Source organism: Perca flavescens, chromosome 9, assembly GCF_004354835.1.
Source record: "Perca flavescens isolate YP-PL-M2 chromosome 9, PFLA_1.0, whole genome shotgun sequence".
Lineage (NCBI taxonomy): Eukaryota > Metazoa > Chordata > Actinopteri > Perciformes > Percidae > Perca > Perca flavescens.
In genome coordinates this window covers 2,136,392-2,153,891 of record NC_041339.1, presented here as the reverse complement: position 1 = coordinate 2,153,891, position 17,500 = coordinate 2,136,392, and the positions used below count along the sequence as shown (strand labels likewise).

At 41.9% G+C, this 17,500-nt stretch overlaps 1 protein-coding gene across 1 annotated transcript in view; it reads left to right on the top strand.

The window, feature by feature from the left end:
- Window positions 1-17,482, top strand: part of cdh24a (cadherin 24, type 2a) — a 32,123-nt gene extending 14,641 nt beyond the window's left edge. Inside the window, exons 5-14 of the mRNA XM_028587051.1 lie at window positions 94-261; window positions 5,159-5,340; window positions 6,739-6,995; window positions 8,097-8,233; window positions 8,396-8,517; window positions 10,302-10,419; window positions 10,561-10,869; window positions 13,533-13,725; window positions 13,895-14,294; window positions 15,927-17,482. Coding sequence (XP_028442852.1) covers window positions 94-261; window positions 5,159-5,340; window positions 6,739-6,995; window positions 8,097-8,233; window positions 8,396-8,517; window positions 10,302-10,419; window positions 10,561-10,869; window positions 13,533-13,725; window positions 13,895-14,294; window positions 15,927-16,781 — 2,741 coding nt within the window. The 3' untranslated portion in view covers window positions 16,782-17,482. The remainder of the gene's footprint in view (window positions 1-93; window positions 262-5,158; window positions 5,341-6,738; window positions 6,996-8,096; window positions 8,234-8,395; window positions 8,518-10,301; window positions 10,420-10,560; window positions 10,870-13,532; window positions 13,726-13,894; window positions 14,295-15,926) is intronic.
- Window positions 17,483-17,500: the final 18 nt, after the last annotated feature.

Below are 17,500 nucleotides of genomic sequence, written 5' to 3'. Positions count from 1 at the left end.
TGGCGGTTATTTCCAGAGATGATGTGTCGCTGTGAAATCTGTTGCCGTTGTGATGTTTTTGCTGCATGTCCCGCTCTCCTCGTGTCCCCCCAGGCGTCCTGCGGACAGCCGTACCTGACATGGACAGAGAAACTCGGGATGAATATCTGGTTGTCCTCCAGGCCAAAGACATGGGTGGGCATCTGGGCGGATTATCAGGGACCACCACCATCACTGTGAAGCTGAGCGACGTCAACGACAACCCCCCTCACTTCAGACGGAGTAAGCACTGCTGTTATCAGATCACCGAACTGACGGCTGCTTTCAATCCCTGTAGCTGCAGCATATGTGTGTTGTGCGAGTAGAGATTAAAATGATGAAACGTCCTGTAATGGCATTTTATGACATCAGTCTGATGTGTTTTGCCTCCTTTGGGTCCTCGTTGTCTTGACAGGTTCAAGATAAACTCTGAAGCAGTTAAACCGCTTGTCAGTCTGGGGATCGTTGATTCTGTGCACTCTTATCCTAATCATTGCTTTTACCATCAGTTGGAAAAACATAACCCCTGCCAAGATGACTGGCATTAACATTCATACAAACACACCCGTTTGGTCCCTGGGGTTCAAAATGGACTGTGCCTTGACGTAGAAGAGTGAAAGATCATGTCCACTTTTTTCTTATCCAAGCTTTTCCCTGTTTCATGCTATTAATATTTCATCTTAAAGTTCAGTGCTTTCTGCTTCAATAGACGGTAAAATCACTGCAGAATGCGTCTAACGCTTTGAGAAATACAGTATGCTGCTTTTCTCTCTATGCTACCTCTCCCCTACTTCTTCTTCCCGACAGTCTCCGCTTACCGCCGCTCGTCTTAATGTTTAAAGGCCTCCCTTTCCTCAGGTTGATATATTGTCCTGCAAGACAGTGCTTTATAGAAGCAATTCAATATTTCCAAATGCCAGCAGTTATTTATTTACTGATATCTGACTATAGCTTCCCTCCCTCACCACATCAGCTCCCCGCCATTATTTTTATGTTTGACAATAATGCCATAATGTAAACAAACAGCTCATTTAGTTTGCTCTTTGAATGCCAGGGGCGTGACTTTGTGAACGTTAGTCATGATGTGGAGGATTTTGAATGATTGATAATCAGCAAGGTAGCGCCACTCTGATTAAAAGGGATGCTTTTTTTCTCTGGATTTGCAGTGCAAGTGATGTATGGGCCAAGTAAACGGCATGACCTGTCACAGATCACTGGCTGCCTTTTCATGCTTGTTAAATGAACAGACTGTAATCCAAGATAAACTATAACGGCAACAGATTCACTCAGCAAAAGCTTTAATTCTTTGTTTAATGAAGACTCTTTTTCAGGCTCTGAATGTATATACTTTTTTATTGCTTTTTTTCTTATATTTTGTTGTTATATTTTATTCTACTCAGGGTTCAACGTTAATGTGTTTTTTTTGCACTTGCCCGGATCATAAATCTACTTGCCCCAGTACAAATTGTTTTATTTATTAGCGGTTATCAAATAACGACAAAGACTAAAGTTAATTGTCATATTGCATTTTAATTCAAGTAAATGAGCACACAAATACATTTAGGAGTATAGCGGTTTCATCAGCATTTCAACTGAAAGGTTGCTCGAGCAATCTATTTTGATCCCATGTGTAACATTTTTACCACTTACACAGATTTACTGGCCCAACGAGGCATTTTACTTGCCCCGGGCAAACAGGAAACCCTTATTGTTGAGCCCTTTTACTATATTTGATGTGTCTTTTTATGTCTTTTGTTATTTACTTATTTTATTATATTTTAATATGTCCTTTACATTTCCTACTTACCTCCTAGCATTCCACGCGTCTGTACTCGTATAACCGGTGTGAAAATAAACATCTTAAATCTTTTATTAAAAACAGAATTGGACTGTGGCTAGGTTGGCTCAGTGGGTAGAGCAGGCACACATACATATGCTTGGAGGCAGTGGTTCATTTGGGCCGGGGCTCTCCGGGGCTCAGCCCCGGCTCAGCCCCGGCACATAAGCCTGCCCGTTTGTCCGGATGTGCCTGCTTGCAGTCTAAATATGTCATAAAATTTGATGAAAGTGATGCTTTTGAAAACATGATATTTCTGACAATATATGAAAGATTTTTGAAATGGCATGTCTATTTTGTCTCGGCGGAGCTGAGATGAGAACAATCAGGACACGACAACAACTCGCCCAGAACTGCAGACAGTTCACCACTGCCTGTCAACTACATACCGCCTAGTGTCTCCGTCGGTAGGATTAACAGATAAAATGCCTTCTCCTAAAGCTAAAAACCCCGTTCGCAGCGGTGGAAGCCCGGTGCTCAGAAGCTGCAACGGCCGCTATGAGTTCATGTCGCTGACCAAGCCGTTGAACCGGTTCTCGCTGTTGCATCTCCTCCAGCGGCAGGGCCCGGCTCCCCTCCGAGCTTTGGAGAGCCCCACTCAGTGCCGAGCGTGTGTGTGTGTGTGTGTGTGTGTGTGTGGTAGTAAAGAGAGAGAATGGGAGAAGGAAGTTTGTGTGAGGTGGACCTGCGGTCTCATTTATAAAACTGTGCGTAGGATCCTTACAATAAGTGTACGTACGGCCAAAAGCCCAAAATGGCGTACGCCGAAAAAAAGGCTGATTTATAAAACCGTGTGAACGCACACCTGTAAGCAATGTTCCCTTTATAAATCACAGATTACCTACAAGTGTGCGTACGTGGATCAGCCTCTCATCCCGCCCTGTACACGCCCATTTTTAACCATAAATAGTCAATGTAAAGCACCTCGTGAATGCTGATCAGTATGTTAATGACCCTGGCAGTTGTTGTTTCGTTACACCGAATCATGATCACTGGCGGAGAAAAAGCAAATAACTTCTCAGACGTTCAGGAATTGCTGCAAATTGAATTATAATTTCGGCCTGTTCTTGCACAGTGTATGGAACCCTGATCTATAGACTACCTATATTAATAATACGTCCAAAACGGCAGGCATTATGGCACTCAGGGACAAATTCGATATACCAGACGTATATAATAAGATTTAACAGAACTATATATTATATCCAAACAAGCCTTAGTGATAAAGTTGAAGATTATATATAATATTTATTTAAAAAAAACACTAAGCTGTCTGACATTTCCCTCTGGATAGAGCCGGTTTCCCCCAGAGTGGGGAGGACCTGTATTTGGACCGGGATATGGCATGGTTCCGGCGCGTTGCCCTCTCTACTGGACCCAATTCAGTACATAGATCCACGAGCTCAGCTTTAGAAAACCTAAATCGGCATATTAGCCAGTCATCGTGATGGTCCCTGAAGTCTCTTTTTCTCCCGATTCTTAATACCTGTTAATACAACAATGCAAAGTATAGGCTCTTAACCTTGCAGTTTTGCACATATGTGTAAGACTCGATTTCTCTATTTCTTTGCACAAACCTCTCCAGAAAGTGCCATTTAATGGTTTATTTAAAAAAAAAAATAATTTAACCAATGCTTGGAGGTTTATCCCTCGACGCAGAGGTCCAGGGTTTGAACCTGACTTGTGACAATTTCTTGCATGTCTTCCCCTTCTCTCTCTCCCCTTTCTCACCCAGCTGTCCTGTCAAAAAAGGCGGACAAGCCCAAAAAACAGAATTGGACCTGTATCTGTCAATTCATTTGAAGCTTTAGCGGTGCTTTGAACTAAATGCCAACGTCTGCGTGCTAACTTGCTCACAATGGTAATGCCAACATGTTAGCATTTAAAATGTTTACCGTGTTCAGCCTCTTAGTTTAGTGTGTAACTATGCTAACATTCACTAATTAGCACTAAACACATGTTGGACAAATTGAAATGTTGACCTGATGGTGGCGCTGGATTGAAACCAGTACGCTTCACATCTTCTGAATGTCTGTACAAACCTTCTTGGCAATCCATCCAGTATTGTGAGACATTTTAGTCTGGACCAGTCCGGCATTGCCATCCCTAAACCATTGGAAATCTGTAGCTGCAACCCACAGATATTCAGTTTACAATGAAATAATCTGCCAATTGATGAGTCATTTCAGCTCCAGTACAGACAAAATGTATAACATGTACATTATGCAGGTTTTTTCCTGCATAGAGGAATTTTTGGCGCCCCCCCAAACAGGATTTAGCCAGCCCCAGAGGAAAATCACCAGCACCAAAATGAGAAGAATTGAGAATAAAAATAGAAATTCAAATCTTCTCTAAATGTGTTTAAAAGCAGTTTACTAAACAACCGTTGAATAAGAATAAAATAGAATAGAATAGAATAGATACTTTATTCATCCCCGTAGGGAAATTCAAGTGTCCAGCAGCTCACACATAAGCACACATTCCCATACACCACACCATTCCCCATAATAAATAAATAAATAAATACAATGCAAATGCATACACAAGAGAGTTAAAAACAGGATAAGAGCAGCATAATTATAACTTCTGCACACAGCCCAGTTCTCATCTGGTCTGGTATATTTGGCAAAATAATTTTACAAATGATGGCTTTGAATTTGTGCATGAGTTAAAATCATTAATAGCATACAATTTAGTTCATATTTAATTATATATTATACATGCCTATATCTGTACATTGAAGCAAGGGTTACTGTTCCTCCTCTCCTCGCTGGTCTTTCCAGATCCCTTCCTAACACAGTTCCAATGTAAGAGAGATTCTGTGCAAAGATGCATTTAAAAGTTCAGCCAAAGCTAATATGGTTTCTTCAGTCAGAGTTAGTCATACCAAGTGTCCAATGTTTTAAATTTACACTCCCACAAGACATTCCCAACAGGCAAATACACACTAACTGTAGTGTCACTTTGGAAGATATGATATAAGCTTCAGCTGAAAGTAAGAATGCAGACTGTTGGATTCAGTCTATCATCTCTTACATTAGAATTGCATGAGGAAGGGTCTCTTTACAGCCGGTATGAACAGGTGGAATGATTACAGCAATAAATAACTCATGGGTATGTGAGTAATGTATTAAAATAGATTTGAAAAAAAAACTGGGAGCCAATGCCTTAAACTTGGACATGAAATATGTAAATGAGAGCCATTATGTTAGTTTATACCAAATTGATGCAGACAGCATCCCGCTGTACCTTGAGCAGTCTCATCAGCAGTCAACCATTGTGTTGATGTTTTCCTCTGTGCAGGTGCGTGGTCATTCTCCATCTCTGAGCTAGCAGCACCAGGTGTGGAGGTGGGCCGTCTCACTGCCTCTGATCCTGATCTGGGAGAAAATGCACAGCTGGAGTTCACTATCCTGGACACTGAAGAGGCTGAAACATTTAATATAAGTGGTAGAGACCAAGAGGCTGTCATTGTGCTGAACAAGGTGAGTGACGCAGGTACAGACACCTGATGTTTCCATAGCAGCTGAGGATCTGAAGCCACATTTGTCTTTTCTTTTGTTTATTTGACAATTCGTTTTAAAAAAAGACACTTACATGGTTGCAACTAGGTCTGGGTTAAAATAAGATTCTCCAATTAAAATTGATGTTTGTATGAGTGATGTATGATGATTTAATATATGCCTTTTCACCATGGATGTATAAGTAAAGAGTACTTTAAACAATTTTTATTGTAAACATTAACTTGGTGAAATATATAAAAATAATATGTGAGGGTTGCTTCTTGCTTGTACACTTTACAGCAATAGTTCTCTGAGAATCTCTTTTATATCCAAGAAGAATTTGAGTTGTGATCGAACCAGGATTCGGGACCTTGTGAATCGGAATCTAATCGATTCGGGAAATCATTGGTGATACCCAGTCCTAGTTGCACCACCAATGTACATGCACAATTAAAAAAAAGTGACAGGATTTATTTCCATTGCAGTCTTCGTTGTAGTTAGATATCATTAAGGTGTGTGTGTGTGTGTGTGTGTGTGTGTGTGTGTGTGTGTGTGTGTGTGTGTGTACCTGCCCCTGGAGATAGTGAAGTACGGCATTAGCATCATAATACATCACAATAAAACAGAACAGAAAATATTCGCTTTGTCCATTAACAGGCATTATTCTGACAACACTAAAGAAGTAAAGAAGTACACTCTTCCTATAATAACATAACATTTTAACATAATAACAATAATACATAACAACCATGCCTACACAAAGGTCTTTACAGGGGCATGTATGTGTTTCAGTGTTTCCTTAAACGTGTGTTTAATGCTATTAGGAACCGTATTATTCCAATCATGGGTACATGTCAGTGGTTTTGCTTAAATGGCCACATAATGAGAAAACAATATCTAATATGTGACACTTCAGGAGTTTAAACAAATTTCCCTTGGTCTGGTATTGCAAATGAATTGTATTTGGCCATTTAAACACTTCAGTACTCCACTCAAACGTTGCTCTGTAGCTGACAGGTTCAGATTCCCAAGGCTCCACCAAAGCAATTAAAGAGTAACAATAAACTAATGAGCAGCTGGGGAGAAACTGTAGAGCCCGTTTGAAGTAAGCAGCGGCGTTAAAGGCAGCCAGTGTGACTTTTTACTTCTAAGCATCGGGCATTCAAAGAACAATTGCTCGGTAAATTCTTGAAATGATGAAAGCAATAACTCCAACATGTAATACTGTATGTAAGTTTTATAGGGAGTTAAAAAAAAGAATGAGAATGATGAATGGAATTTAATTATGAAGTACTTTGTAGGGGTAGAAATATACAGCATGTGAACCATATGTGAAAGGGCTTCAATAAAGTATAGGACGCTTTATTCTTCACCCAACAGCTGCTGGATTATGAGACCCGCAGCTCCTACACTTTCTCCGTGGAAGTTGCCAACCCTATAGTGGATGCGCGGTACCTAAGGAAAGGTCCCTTTAAGGACCAGGCGACAGTCCGGGTCATGGTCCTTAATGCTGATGAGCCGCCGCGATTCTCCCAGGCTCGCTACCATCTGGACGTGTCTGAGAACTGCCCGCCTGTCTGCTCCGTTGGCCGGGTCTTCGCTGTGGACCCAGACACAGGACAAAGCACCAACATCAGGTAGTTACATTACCAGTGGTGGAATGTAACTAAGTACATTTACTCAAGTACTGTACTTAAATACACATTTGAGGTACTTGTACTTCTGTTCTTTTCACGCCACTTTCTACGTCTACGCCGCTACATTTCAGAAGGAAATGTTGCATGTATTTCTCCACTACATTCATCTGACAGCTTCAGTTACTAGTTACTTTACACTAAGATTAAGATTTTTGCACAGAAAACATAAAATACAATGTTTTATTATAAATGAAACTACCCAACAATATACGGGCCTACAAGTGCAGCAGCTGAAAGCCCAGGGGTGTCCAACTCATTTTAGTTCATGGGCCACATACCCCTAATTTGATTGTGTGCCAGACCAGTAAACCACTCCAGAAAGATCAGACACAGAGTTTTCTTGTCAGCTTGATGTTGGCAAACGCAAGTTGCTCCAGCTACGACAGCGTTCTAGGGCCATTGTAGGAAAAAATAATAATGTTACAGACACGGACAAGGGAGAGAGGGGTAATATTAAAAGAAAAAACTCTTTTCTAAAGAAATTTCTAAGATTAAAGGTGCTGTAAGTTGGATTGTGAAGATCCGGGACTTCTCAGTCCCTCCCCCCTTTCCCCTAAAGCCCAAAACAGTCACTTAAGCCCCTCCCCCCACAAGGGAGAATGAATGCGTGTGCATGAGCAGTGATTGACACGCAGTTAGACAATTTTCACACTTTGCAAAGTCATCCAGTGGGCCGGATTGGACCCTTTGGTGGGCCGGTTCTGGCACACGGGCCGTATGTTTGACACCTCTGTATTATTCGATTAAACACTTAGTTGAGTGACAGAACTGTTTTGATTGTTTCCAGTTTCTAAAATGTGAGAATGTTTCTGCATTAGGTACTTTATAGCTTTTAATACTTTAAGTACATTTTCCTGAAGATACTTACAGTTTTACTAAAGTCACATGTCAATGCAATACTTTTACTTGTATTTTTATATTGTGGTTTTAGTACTTTTACTTAAGTAAAGGATCTGAATACTTCTTCCCCCGCTGTCCATTACTCACTCATTTAGTCACTCACTCTGGGCTCTCTTCACTATTTCTGTTTCTGTGTCTTAGGTACTCCATCGATCCCCAGTCAGACCCCGAGGCTCTGTTCCGCATCGCCTCTGACACGGGCTTTATCAGCACAGTCATGGAGTTGGACCGCGAGCAGGAGCAGTGGCATAATATCACTGTCATCGCCACACAGAGGGGTATGTCAGCCCCTCTGCCCCTGGGCTCTATGAGCAGCAGAGCTTACCACAGTGATATTTCACAGAAAGCACCGCCCGCAGTTGGGAATACAAAGTGTGCTGTAGAAATGATACCAATTCAGTAATAATTTCAACATTAGTGCCGGTTTCCTTTTCTTTCAGACAATCCAAATCTTGTGTCAAGGGTTGTGGTTGCCATAGAGACCCTAGACCAGAATGACAATGCGCCGGAGTTGGACAGGCAGTACACAACATCTGTATGTGACTCCAGCGCCCCCGGTCAGGTCCGTTCTTCTTTAGTTTTTTGCTAAAATGACATTTAATGTCAGACTTTATTCCTGTTTTCATCCAAGCTCCTTTAAGTGACTATTTTTGTCTTTCTCATTTTTGACTTGATTTAATTTAGTTCTTCTGTTGATAAAACAGTCATTAGAAATTGCTACAGCAGAGGCAAACTCACATCATCTTTGTTTACTCAGCTTAGCATTTTCAAGATAGTAGCTATAGATTTTTAATACATTATGATGGATATTAATAATATGCTGTAAGAGAGCTTATTCTTCAAAACTTAACTGCAGTAAAATAAGTTTCCTGTGACTGCTACCCAGTGTTTCGCCAGTTGAATACTTTTAATGTGAAGCAACGGCAGTTGGAGCTGTTGGGCTAGCATTGGGTTAGCATTAGCAGTACCTTCATACAGCTCTGATACAGCGTTCGGAGCATGGATGTATTAAGAGCGTTAGGAGAGTGAACAGCATGAGATACTTGAGTCGTGCAGTGTTGCCAACTCTTTTCCAATGAAAGTATCTAGCACCAGCTCCAAAAGTTGTTAAAAGTAGCTAGATGACGTCATGCGCTCATTTGCATATTTGTGACATCATTACGCAATCATTTGCATAAAGCCTAGTGGTTGTGTCAGCAAGGTAGATAGAAAGAAATAGAAATCTTTAGCCAAATAATCACAAATTCAATACATGAATTAATAATACATGATAATTATTAATAGGTAGCTTATCTTTGAAGTAAAATAAGAAACTGAAGAGAGAGGTGACTGTTTTGGCGGCCACAAGAGAGAAACACCTCACATGCTCGCCGGACAATACTGGCATCTTTTCTACAGAAAGAAAGAAAGTACAGATTTGTCGCTAGATGCTTTTGTAATAAAAAGTCACTAAGGGGGTCAGAAAAGGTGCAAAATCTAGCGACAAAGTCGCTAAGTTGGCAACACTTGTGAACAAAGTATCTCGTGCTCACGAGAAATCAATCTGAGTAGCAGTCAGAACGGCTGCCGACTCCGAGGACGAGCTATTCATCTTCCTAAAAACGCAACGAAATGCACCTGATAGTGTCATCAACAAACTTAGAGCTGATAAGGTAACTGTTAACCGATTTCATGCTGTGAATTTGAAATATTAACTTTAGCCACATAACGTTAGCAATGCTTCATTAGCATCATTTTGCTAGCCCTATCTGGTTAGCACCAGATACCTGCTCATGAGAAAGTTTCTTGTGTGCACCACAGAGTTTCTCGTGCTTACGAGAAGAATAAAAAAATCAGTGGGGGTAAAGGCAATTCTGTGTTACCTTATTTGGCAGAAATCTATGCATTTTCCTGTTGTTTCCGACAATTTGATTATCAAAAATGTATACTATGCTTGAGGAAATAAAACCCTAATTAACAAAACTGGTTACAAAAATGATATGAATATTTAAATGAATCACCGGGATACTCTGAAACTGGCAGACTTTTTAAATAACACTGAGATTAGCGCTCATATTCAGGTTTATGTTCAACTTGTTTGGTAAATTGCTCGTATTTACTTAGAGGATTTAAGGACTGAGGATTTGATTGCTATTTTTATTCTCAATTCTGTTTATGTTGGCGCTGGTGATTTTTTCTTTGGGGCTGGCTTAAACCTCTTTGGGGGGTGCCAAAAATTCCTCTATGTAGGAAAAACCCTGTATACATACTTCTGTGTAGTAACATGTTTTTCGATCCTGTTATTGAGCTTTCGACTCAGATTCATCTTGACCACTGAAACAGCGCATCCTGATGTGTGTTATGCAGGTAGTTCAGGTTCTGCGAGCCATTGACAGGGACCATGGAGGGCAGGACACCCCGATCCACTTCAGCATCCCTCCAGAGTCCAGCTCTGCCCTCAACCTCTCCATCAGGGAAACAGGAGGTTGCAGCGATTGGCTCTGTTTTTCTATTTCATGCTTAATCCAGAAACTCGACACCAGCCAAAAACCTGTGCGAGCTTTGCTGTGCAGTTGGCAACGTTTGATGTGTCTTTTTTTTTTTTTTTTTTTGGTCACATTATCAGGTGTGACAGCCAGCCTGGTGCTCCAGTCAGCCTTGGAGCCCCTCCCTGGCTTCTCCACATCCTCGCTCACCCTCTACGTGCCAGTTGTGCTGCGCGACGGAGCCTCGGGTCTGACCAACACTGGCACGGTCACCGTGACCATTTGTCCCTGTCTGCGAGGGGGCATGCAGACGGAGGACAGAGGGAGACAGAGGGACAGGAGATGGGAGAGACACATGGTTTGTCTACCCATGCCTTCCACCTCGCCGTCTCTCATCTTCAGTTTGGTCACCTTACTGGCCATGCTGGCTTGTGTCACCACTCTGCTGGGTAGGTTTGGTTTGGCTTCTTCGAAGCACTATGAATATCGGTGGTGGAATGTAACTAAGTACGTTTACTGAAGTACTTAAGTACAGTCTGAGGTACTTTACTTGACTCTTTTCTTTTCATGCCACTTTCTACTTCTACTCCGCTACATTTCAAGGAGAAATATTGTACTTTTTATTCCACTACATATTTCCGACAGCTTTAGTTACTAGTTACTTTACAAATTAAGATTATTGCACACAAAATACAATGTTTTATTATAAACTACTAGTATATGGGCCTACAAGTCCAGCTGACACTTAGTTGATTGACAGAACTGTTTGGATCGTTTCCAGTATTTTTAATTTTAATACTTTAAGTACATTTTCCTGATGATACTTACATAATTTTACTTAAGGCTTTTTTCTTGTAACAGAGTATTTTTAGAGTGGGGTATTAGTATGTTTACTTAGAGGTCCCATGGCATGAAAATTTCACTTTATGAGGTTTTTTAATATTAATTAAAACATTAATGTGTTCCCCCAGCCTGCCTATGATTCCCCAGTGGCTAGAAATGGTGATAGGTGTAAACCGAGCCCTGGGTATCCTGCTCTACCTTTGAGAAAATGAAAGCTCAGATGGACCAATCAAGAATCTTCTCCTTATGAGGTCATAAGGAGCAAGGTTACCTCCCCTTTCTCTGCTTTGCCCGCCCAGAGAATTTGGCCCGCCCATGAGAGAGAGACATCACGGCTTTCAAACGAGACACACCCCCACCCTCCACCTTGCCCCCCCTCTCACTTCCTCAATAGCTACAGACACAGAAATGGCACATCCTAAGGAAAGCTCATTGTGGGACTGGCTCTAGTGGCTGTAATTCTGCACCAAGGCTGAATTTGGGGAAATAGACTTCAGATACAGTATTAGGGGACCACTAAGGTCTATATAAAAGAGACTTCAGATACAGTATTAGGGGACCACTAAGGTCTATATAAAAGAGACTTCAGATACAGTATTAGGGGACCACTAAGGCCTATATAAAAGAGACTTCAGATACAGTATTAGGGGACCACTAAGGTCTATATAAAAGAGACTTCAGATACAGTATTAGGGGACCACTAAGGTCTATATAAAAGAGACTTCAGATACAGTATTAGGGGACCACTAAGGTCTATATAAAAGAGACTTCAGATACAGTATTAGGGGACCACTAAGGCCTATATAAAAGAGACTTCAGATACAGTATTAGGGGACCACTAAGGTCTATATAAAAGAGACTTCAGATACAGTATTAGGGGACCACTAAGGTCTATATAAAAGAGACTTCAGATACAGTATTAGGGGACCACTAAGGTCTATATAAAAGAGACTTCAGATACAGTATTAGGGGACCACTAAGGTCTATATAAAAAGAGACTTCAGATACAGTATTAGGGGACCACTAAGGTCTATATAAAAGAGACTTCAGATACAGTATTAGGGGACCACTAAGGTCTATATAAAAGAGACTTCAGATACAGTATTAGGGGACCACTAAGGCCTATATAAAAGAGACTTCAGATACAGTATTAGGGGACCACTAAGGTCTATATAAAAGAGACTTCAGATACAGTATTAGGGGACCACTAAGGTCTATATAAAAGAGACTTCAGATACAGTATTAGGGGACCACTAAGGTCTATATAAAAGAGACTTCAGATACAGTATTAGGGGACCACTAAGGTCTATATAAAAGAGACTTCAGATACAGTATTAGGGGACCACTAAGGTCTATATAAAAGAGACTTCAGATACAGTATTAGGGGACCACTAAGGTCTATATAAAAGAGACTTCAGATACAGTATTAGGGGACCACTAAGGTCTATATAAAAGAGACTTCAGATACAGTATTAGGGGACCACTAAGGCCTATATAAAAGAGACTTCAGATACAGTATTAGGGGACCACTAAGGTCTATATAAAAGAGACTTCAGATACAGTATTAGGGGACCACTAAGGCCTATATAAAAGAGACTTCAGATACAGTATTAGGGGACCACTAAGGTCTATATAAAAGAGACTTCAGATACAGTATTAGGGGACCACTAAGGTCTATATAAAAGAGACTTCAGATACAGTATTAGGGGACCACTAAGGTCTATATAAAAGAGACTTCAGATACAGTATTAGGGGACCACTAAGGTCTATATAAAAGAGACTTCAGATACAGTATTAGGGGACCACTAAGGTCTATATAAAAAGAGACTTCAGATACAGTATTAGGGGACCACTAAGGTCTATATAAAAGACTTCAGATACAGTATTAGGGGACCACTAAGGTCTATATAAAAGAGACTTCAGATACAGTATTAGGGGACCACTAAGGTCTATATAAAAGAGACTTCAGATACAGTATTAGGGGACCACTAAGGTCTATATAAAAAGAGACTTCAGATACAGTATTAGGGGACCACTAAGGTCTATATAAAAGAGACTTCAGATACAGTATTAGGGGACCACTAAGGTCTATATAAAAGCATCCAAAGAGCACCATGTCATAGGACCTTTAAGTAAAGGATCTGAATCCTTTTTCCACCACTGATGAATATGTTGTGACTTTTCGGGGAAACGCTGAGCAGTTGTGTCAGGTTGCTGCTGTAACGTCTAAAGAGTATGGTGGTCATGTGTCTCTTTTTTTGCCCCGTAGTGGTGTGTGCACTCTCGCTGTCATTGCGCCATCAGAAGCGAGACTCCCACTCGCCCTTCGAGGAGGATGATGTCAGGGAGAACATCATATCCTACGATGACGAGGGGGGAGGGGAAGCGGACACCGCCGCTTTTGACATTACAGCGCTGCAGAGCATGCACAGAATACAGCACATGCACAACAACAGGAACATGTGAGCTGTTCCCAAAAAATAAATAAATTAAAAGTCCCATCCTTGCCACCATGGAAAGGATGGGACTTTTAATCTATTTGTGTGTTTTAGTTTTTAATTTATTTGTGTGTGTTCTTGTTTGTGTGTTCTGACTGTGTTGTGCTTCTCTGACATTTATCTCTTGGCACAGATGGTACACCCAGCAGAATCCGCCGAGGGCCAGGACGTACAGCTGGAGTCGTAACCCGCGCCCGGGCCTGGACCCTCAGCAGAGGCCCGGCTCGGCTCCACTCTACGGACGCCTGTGCTACGGCGTCCACACGCTGCCTGTTCTCAGAGATTATCCGGTCGGGCCACTGGAGGCAGGTCTGCAGCTAACGCAGCTGACTCATGGGCTCAGCGGCGGTCACATTGGCAATTCCCTCGTCATCCCGAACCAGAGCACCTTTGAGCCTCTGCGGCGCTCTCCCGAGACGAGCACTGCTAGTTACGACGCAGAGCACATGCTGGCAAAGAGCAAAATCACAGACAGAAATGGAGGCAGTGAAGCAAACGCTGCTGACACAAATGAGAGTCAGGATCAGGCAAAGGTCAGTGAGGTGTTAATACTGACAGGTACAAATGTGTAGCAATTATATGGAGGCAAAGAAAGGCCATAGGAATTTGAATTGTATAAGCAAGTGAATAATGTTTCCCAATGAAAAAGAAACATGAAATATTCATGCCAAATAAGCAACAGTGTGGGCGCCTGGGTGGCTGACCTGGTGGACCGACCGCTCATATATAGGCAGTGGTGGCCTAAAGGTTAAAGAAGCTTGTGACCGGGAGGTCATCAGTTCAATCTGGGTGGGGAAAGTGAAAGAGCAGCGCTTGTCCCTCCCTCATTACCACCACTGAGGTGCCCTTGAGCAAGGCCCTTAACCCCAACCGCTCCAGTGGAGTTGCTCAGTGGCCAGCAGATCATACTGGGGTTGTACTGGGAAGCTTCCAGGTATGAATGTGGAACTGTGTGAATGTGATCAGGGTGTTCCTGCAAAAGAGAGGCTTCCTCTCAGTGAACCTTCCCTGAATAAATAAAGGTTAAAAACAATAAATATATAGAGGTTTACTCCTCAATGCAGTGGCCGCAGGTTCGACTCCGACCTGCGGCCCTTTGCTGCATGTCATTCCCTCTCTCTCTCCCCTTTCAAGTCTAAGCTGTCCTATACAAATAAAGGCCTTAAATGCCCAAAAATAATCTTTTATTTAAAAAAACAAAAAAAGGAATGGTGTGATTCATCAGGGTCTTCCAACTGTCATCAGATTCTGGTTCAAATGTTGTTGGGACCTGATTTCTCGTCACCTCTTTTTTTATGATTAACAATTGTGAACAAATATTCTAAAAGCCATATTCATGTTCAAATTCATTCATTTATTGGGGGTGTTACAACCCCCCCCACACCAATAATCAAAACTAGCCTGTGCAACCCTCTCAAATATATTATAATAATTTCTAGGGCTGTCCTCGACTAAAGAAATTCTTAGTCGACTAACACTTATAGGATTTTGTCGACTAATCGATTAGTTGATTTAATTGACAGAGCTGTGCGCTTTGAGAGGTGGTTAAGACTAGAAAAGCACAATATAAATGTAGTTAATTAACCATCTGTAAAACTGAGTTTCTCCACAATTAATCCTGCAAAAGCACCACTTTAAATCTTGTGTTTACCATAAATGTGCTCAGAAGTTTCTTGGAAATAATTAATTAAGCATGAATAATCATAAAAAATGACTAATCGACTAAAGAAATCTTAGTCGACTGAGACCAAAACGACCGATTAGTCGACTAATCGACTAAGAGGTGGCAGCCCTAATAATTTCCTTTACATAAATAAAGACATTTGCACCATAAGTAGATGAAGAAAAGCCACAAATTGTTGCAGAAAAATTCACCAGAATGCAGAAAATGAAGTGGAGATCTCACACATTCCCCAAAGTTACGACCTTGCATTCAAGCCACATAAATTCAGAAAGGAGGTTTTTAGAGTAAAATATTTCAATCCAATTAATTCAGTGGTATTTAAATTTCAACATTAAGTATTCAGTTGTGAATAAATTTCATCATTAGCAATTTTTTAGTTGCTTAAAAACTAATCATTATGGCCTCATTTTGCTTCCATTATTATCCCTGCATATGCGTCTGAATCATCTAATATGGCCTTTCTTCTTCTTCTCTTTTACAGATAAATCCACAAACAGAAACAGAGTCGACACCCGCCAACAATGCCGCCAATCTGACCCACTGCGACCCGACTGAGTCTTCATGCCAGAGTCACACCAGCTCCTCGTCAAACCAGCAAGAGGGGCGCCCGGGCTCATCGCAGACTCAGATCAGCACCGGAGCCACCAGCTGCACGTTAGACGACATTGACACTGACTCCTCCATTCCCTCCGTTTCTGAGCAAAATTATTCAAACGGCGGCGAAATCAACTCTGTAAACCCTGTTTACCTGAAAGGAGACACGTACAGCATTGTGGGCTCGCTGAATCCAAACAGCAGAGGGACGTGTATGAACGGGACTAGCGGCGGGGGGTTGTACCCAGCGGGAGTGCAGCTACTGAACATGTGCAGACTCCAGAGAAAGGAGCAGCCTTTGCCCTTACCCGGGGGGATGTTTGGCGACAGCAGAGGCTGGGCGTGCGGGGCGGAGCCTGCGAGAGCAGAAGCCGCCAACCCGCAGCCCCTCCGCATGGAAGAGCTCCTGAACATCCGCCTGGATCAGGTGACCTTTGACCTGTCGCAGCCGCCCTATGACTCGCTGCAGACTTACGAGTTTGAGGGCCGTGACTCACGGGCTGAGTCACTGAGTTCGCTGGAGAGCGACGGAGAGAAGGACGACGGGAGAGTGGTGGGAGGGATGGAGGAGCTAAACCAGAAGTTTCAGAGGCTGGTGGAGATCATCAGAGAGAGGGAGAAGGAGAAGGAGAAGGAGAAGGAGGGAGAGGGAGGAGAGACGGCAGAGGCTACTCTCACTCTCGATGAGACTCATAAACAAAATGAGGACAAAGAGAAAGAACAGCAGAGATGGGATTTCTAGACTGCAGTAAAAACAAACAAAATAAGTTCCAGAGAGGAGAAGCCTATTGACAGCGATGGATTTTTAAACACAGCGGGGGTGGCAAAACTCAGAGCCCCTGACAGAGATCTTCTCGTCCCCCTCCAACCAAAGACCCAGGAGGCTGACAGTAGTAGAGTCAAGATTTGTGGTGGAATCAGTGCACAGCGTATAGTTTTCACCTTCACTATGTTTATAAAATGCATATGGAATCCGTCACTTTTCACACTGCTCTTGTAACGGATATTAATAATGCACTCGGGCTTTCAAAGCTAAAGTTATGAAAAATTCACTTTTTTTTTTAAATATTGATTCTGAGCCCTGAAAGCTGCATTGTTTGAAAAAAAAAATAGGCCTCATCAAATATTGACCACAATTGTGATATTTAATATTGATAGTTTAATAGGGGCACACTCACTGGAAACCCTTGGAATTTGAATGTGACATCTGCATCTGAATCGGAGAGTTTTAGAACCACACACGCGTCCGGTACTGTACTGTACTGGAAACCGACACTGCCATGTGTTCACACAGCCTCTCCGAAGAGTCAAACTGTATACATTCATATTCTGTCGCTCCGTAGAGAGAGTTCAACTCCAGCAAGTAGTCACCATCAAGGTAGCGAAACCTGCTCACTTCTCACAGTTAGAAATGATTAGATTGTCACTGTCAAAGACTTGTGAACTGTTGTGAAAGTACAG